The 3,974-nt window shown below is 47.1% G+C and overlaps 1 protein-coding gene across 1 annotated transcript in view; it reads left to right on the top strand.

Annotated features, from left to right (window-relative positions):
• LOC143412868 (thrombospondin-type laminin G domain and EAR repeat-containing protein-like) overlaps nt 1–3,974 on the top strand; it is a 21,627-nt gene continuing 17,653 nt past the window's right edge. The window contains exons 1-5 of the mRNA XM_076874603.1: nt 1–439; nt 1,353–1,552; nt 3,138–3,202; nt 3,281–3,442; nt 3,678–3,910. Coding sequence (XP_076730718.1) covers nt 1,471–1,552; nt 3,138–3,202; nt 3,281–3,442; nt 3,678–3,910 — 542 coding nt within the window. The 5' untranslated portion in view covers nt 1–439; nt 1,353–1,470. The remainder of the gene's footprint in view (nt 440–1,352; nt 1,553–3,137; nt 3,203–3,280; nt 3,443–3,677; nt 3,911–3,974) is intronic.

The raw sequence follows: 3,974 nt of genomic DNA, 5'->3' as shown, positions 1-3,974 counted from the left end.
GCAGCCTCAGAGGAAGGAAAGGAGAAACTGTGGAGGACTTAAAGAAGAGGAAACGTGGTGAGGGAGGAGGAGACGACAGGTGGAGGTCTGCACCTGAAGGTGGAGACACGCTGAAGATCATCAGGTTCATCTCAGACACTGAGAACACTTTTAAAGGTGGACTGATGATGAGCCTGGTTGTGTTTTTGGTTTCTCTGAAGAACAGATAAATGTCCAGCAAAGACGAAGAGGACGGTTTAAGGACGGCCGACAGGTAGAGCAGAGACTGTACGTCTGTGAGGTCACAGCACGCCAGACCTCCCCACTCTGAGCTCCTCTCACCGCCTCTTCTTACCTGTGCTCAAGTCAGAGGTCTCCTCGCATGTCCTGAAACCTCATCACAGACTAGGACTGGAGCTGGACCTCAGGAGGCTGGTTAAACCTCTGACCTCTGACCCAGGTTTGCTCAGATATGACGTCACTGTGCATCAAAGCTTTTGCATCTTTGTTTTCCTCTCACAGATTCTCATGTGATTCAAATGTGGGCCAGACGCTCATGTTAGCAGGTTAGTGTTCAGGAGACGAGGTTCGTTACACGACGGGGAGAAACGAAACGAGTTCACATGATTTTATCTTTAGCAGCTGTTCTTATCTTTGGCTCATCGTTTAATCGTTTTGTGATCAATGTGACCGCGTGAAGTGTTGATAGTGCAGTCTGATGGTAAAATTACACAGTGTGATATTTCTCAGCCACAGGTTTGCACGTTACTCGAGTTTTGTATGTTCAGCATCATTTATTAAACCAGTTTAAACCAGTCTGTAGTGCTGTGAAAATCCCACCTGGTGCAGGTGTAACATGGAGAGTCCCACCAAGGGTCCTTCTGCCGTAACCACAGAAATGATTTTAAACAGGCAGTTAACTAAAAGTTAACTGAAAATGACAGATAAGAAACAAAGTGAAATGTAATGTAATGTGAAAGTACGGCTGACAGTCAAAAACTGCTGAACCATTAAGGCCACAAATTAAATGTTTCACTATGTCTACCACAGCAAATATGGCTGGCAGTTAAAATGACTGTTAGATATACAGCTGCAATACCTCAAATATGAATAAAGAGAATAAATTATTAGCTAAAAATAAAGCTAGCAGTTTTATTTCAGGACAATCAGCTTTAAACTGAAAGCTGAGCTGTAGTTACAGATAAAGAGACAGTTTGCTGGTTTGAAGCCAGGTTATGTGAACACAAATGAACTTGGTGGCGTTCATGAAGAATTGGCGAGACGGCCGTCTGGGTTCTCCGGGTGGAAATGTTGGACACGCCGCTGTAAGGAACCAAATCTGAGACGTTTGTCGTGTTGCTCTTTGACCACAGACGCTGAAGAAACACCGCCCAGGAGATCCTCAGGCCAACTGGAGAATGACGTTGAGAGACGCAGGACAGGAAGCGGGTCGGTGAGCGGGAGTCAAACTGTTCACAGCGCACAGGCGTGATGTTTTCGTGTCACTTCCTGCTGCTCACCTGGGTGCTGCTCACCGCCAGAGTCCAGAGCCACAGCTGGAGACCCTGTACAGGTACGAGGAGATACAGAGTGCTGGTTTCAGCTCTAAAGGGACGGTCACATGTTTCAGGAGGTCAGATTCATTTCTGAAGAACAAAACACAAAATCTGCACAAAAATAAGAGAGACTTTTTCTTGTGAGACTGGATAAATAAAGGTTTGAGCTTGTTTTTTATATATTACTACTGACAGACATTGTGCTGAAAGCTTTGTTGTATCCTAACAGGAAGTTTTAATTCATGACTTGCTTGTTCAAGTTGTTCTGTTGTGCTGAAGATCCTGGACAGGCCCCCAAACACATCCAGTCACCAGACTGGTGTGGGGTTAGGAGGGTCGCGTAACGATGGAAAACATGAGGATAACGTTTGTTCCGTTGTCACAGTTTAAACCGACCCCTGGTCCTCTCTATCACGTGTTTCTGGGCATTATTCAGTGGAGCTTCCCATCTGTCTTTCTGTTCTGGTTAAAGAGCTGAGTACACAGCTTTACTTCATGTTTCCTTTTGATGACATTACTGTTGATCTTTCTCTTTGCTACAAGCTGATTTATTCCGGCAACTGAAACTGCGTTTGGCTCCTGGGCTTTGTGAGCAGCCTTCCTGAGGTTGAGTATTGTGAACTCTGACCCCTGAGGTGTGTCCTGTCGCTGACTTCACTGATGCCAAATGTCAGAGAAGGCTTTGCAGCTCCGACTCTGACGTCTCGCTGTGTTTCAGACGCTTTCGCTGCTTTGTTCTTCTGTGTTTTCAGTCTTTGAAATGTGAGATCTGTTTCTGTACATGTCGTCCCCTCCCTCCATTCATCCTCCATTCATCCTCCATTCATCCTCCATTCATCTTACATTGATCCTCAAGCGCAACAAAACACACAGACGGCCTCAGAGGAGCTTAAAGGGGAATTCCAGCTGAAAACTAACGTTGACCTGATGCTGTCTCTGCTCCCTCAGCCGCTGTCTAACACTGATTTTTAATGTTTTAATGATTTACTCGAGCCTCATCAGAGTCAGAGCAGAAATCTGTGACTGCTCGGCAGGAAGCTGAAAAGCTTGAGCTTTTTTTTAAGATCAGGTCTGAGGTTTCAGACGTAGAAATGTCCGTCTCTGAGGGGATAAAAATAAACTGATCTGAGATCATTTACATGTCATCGCTGATACAGATTAACTGCAGATACACTTATCAGTCAGAGCTGGAGGAAATGAGCTCTGAGCTGATAAACTCGCCTCACTAGCCGCTGCTTTCATGAAAATCAGCTTTCAGGGATCTGAAATTAGCAGCAGGAGATAAACTGTCTAACCTGGATCGCTGCTTATGTGTCCCTGCGGTGATTTAAATCGAGCTACATACAGCTGGTTCAGTGTAACTCTGCGGTGGAAATCGGGCTCCAGTAAACCATGCTTTGTTTTCACTAAAGTTTCGGTGGGGTCAGTGGCGTTAGGGTTACACTCATAGAGTCCGATGATGGTCTGCTTGGTGGCGTTTCACTGCTGGGGCTGCAGGAGAGGTTAGCAGAACAACAGGAAGCAGATTTACGGTTCAGAAAATCTAAATTATTAATAACTTATTTGATTTATTTCACCCCGTCTCTGCTCTCTCCCCCTCAGACCTGCTGCCTCTTGACCTGTTGTCCAAAGCCCTGCCCCCCCCAGGACATGCCACGCCCACTCAGGTAAGACACAGGATAGCATGAAGGTATGAACATTTATGATGGTAGCTACCCCTAATATTTCATCCGCTACCCCTCCAGGTGCGGATGGTTCAGTCCAAAGGTTCCAGAGGTCTCCGATTGGCCAGCGCCGTGGCAGCACCTCTGAATTTCCCCGCCTCCCAGATCTTCACCAACTGTTACTACTTTCCCTCTGAGTTCTCATTGGTTGCCACGGTGAAGATTCAGACACTGAGACAGAAGGTGATGCAGCGGAATGGAGCTGGATCTGGTCCAGTCTGGTCCAGTTTGGATCAGTCTGGTCCAGTTCAGCCCAGTCTGGTCCAGTTTGGTCCAATTTGGTGCAGTTAGGTCCAACTTGGATCAGTCTGGTCCAGTTCAGCCCAGTCTGGTCCAGTTTGGATGAGTCTGGCCCAGTTCAGCCCACTCTGGACGAGTTTGTTCCAGTCCAATGTGTTCTTTCTCTCTCTGCTTCCAGACAAATGAGTACATCTTCTCTGTGGTGAGGGAGGGATCTGATTCGCTGTTGCTGGGGTTACGAGTGTCTGAGAACCGCCTCCACTTCTTGACCACATCCCCTGGCCCTGGTGGGCGGAGCCGAATGACTTTTAAGGACGTTGGATTAGACAATAACCGCTGGCACACAGTGGTGCTGGCTGTCACCGGGCCGTACGCCACGCTGACTGTTGACTGTGGACTTCCTCTGGAGCTGTGAGAGCTGACACCACATAGACCAATAGAGATCAATAGAGACCAGTAGAGACCAGTAGAGATC

The sequence above is a fragment of the Maylandia zebra genome, linkage group LG16, assembly GCF_041146795.1.
Source record: "Maylandia zebra isolate NMK-2024a linkage group LG16, Mzebra_GT3a, whole genome shotgun sequence".
Lineage (NCBI taxonomy): Eukaryota > Metazoa > Chordata > Actinopteri > Cichliformes > Cichlidae > Maylandia > Maylandia zebra.
This window is presented reverse-complemented; position numbering and strand designations above follow the sequence as displayed.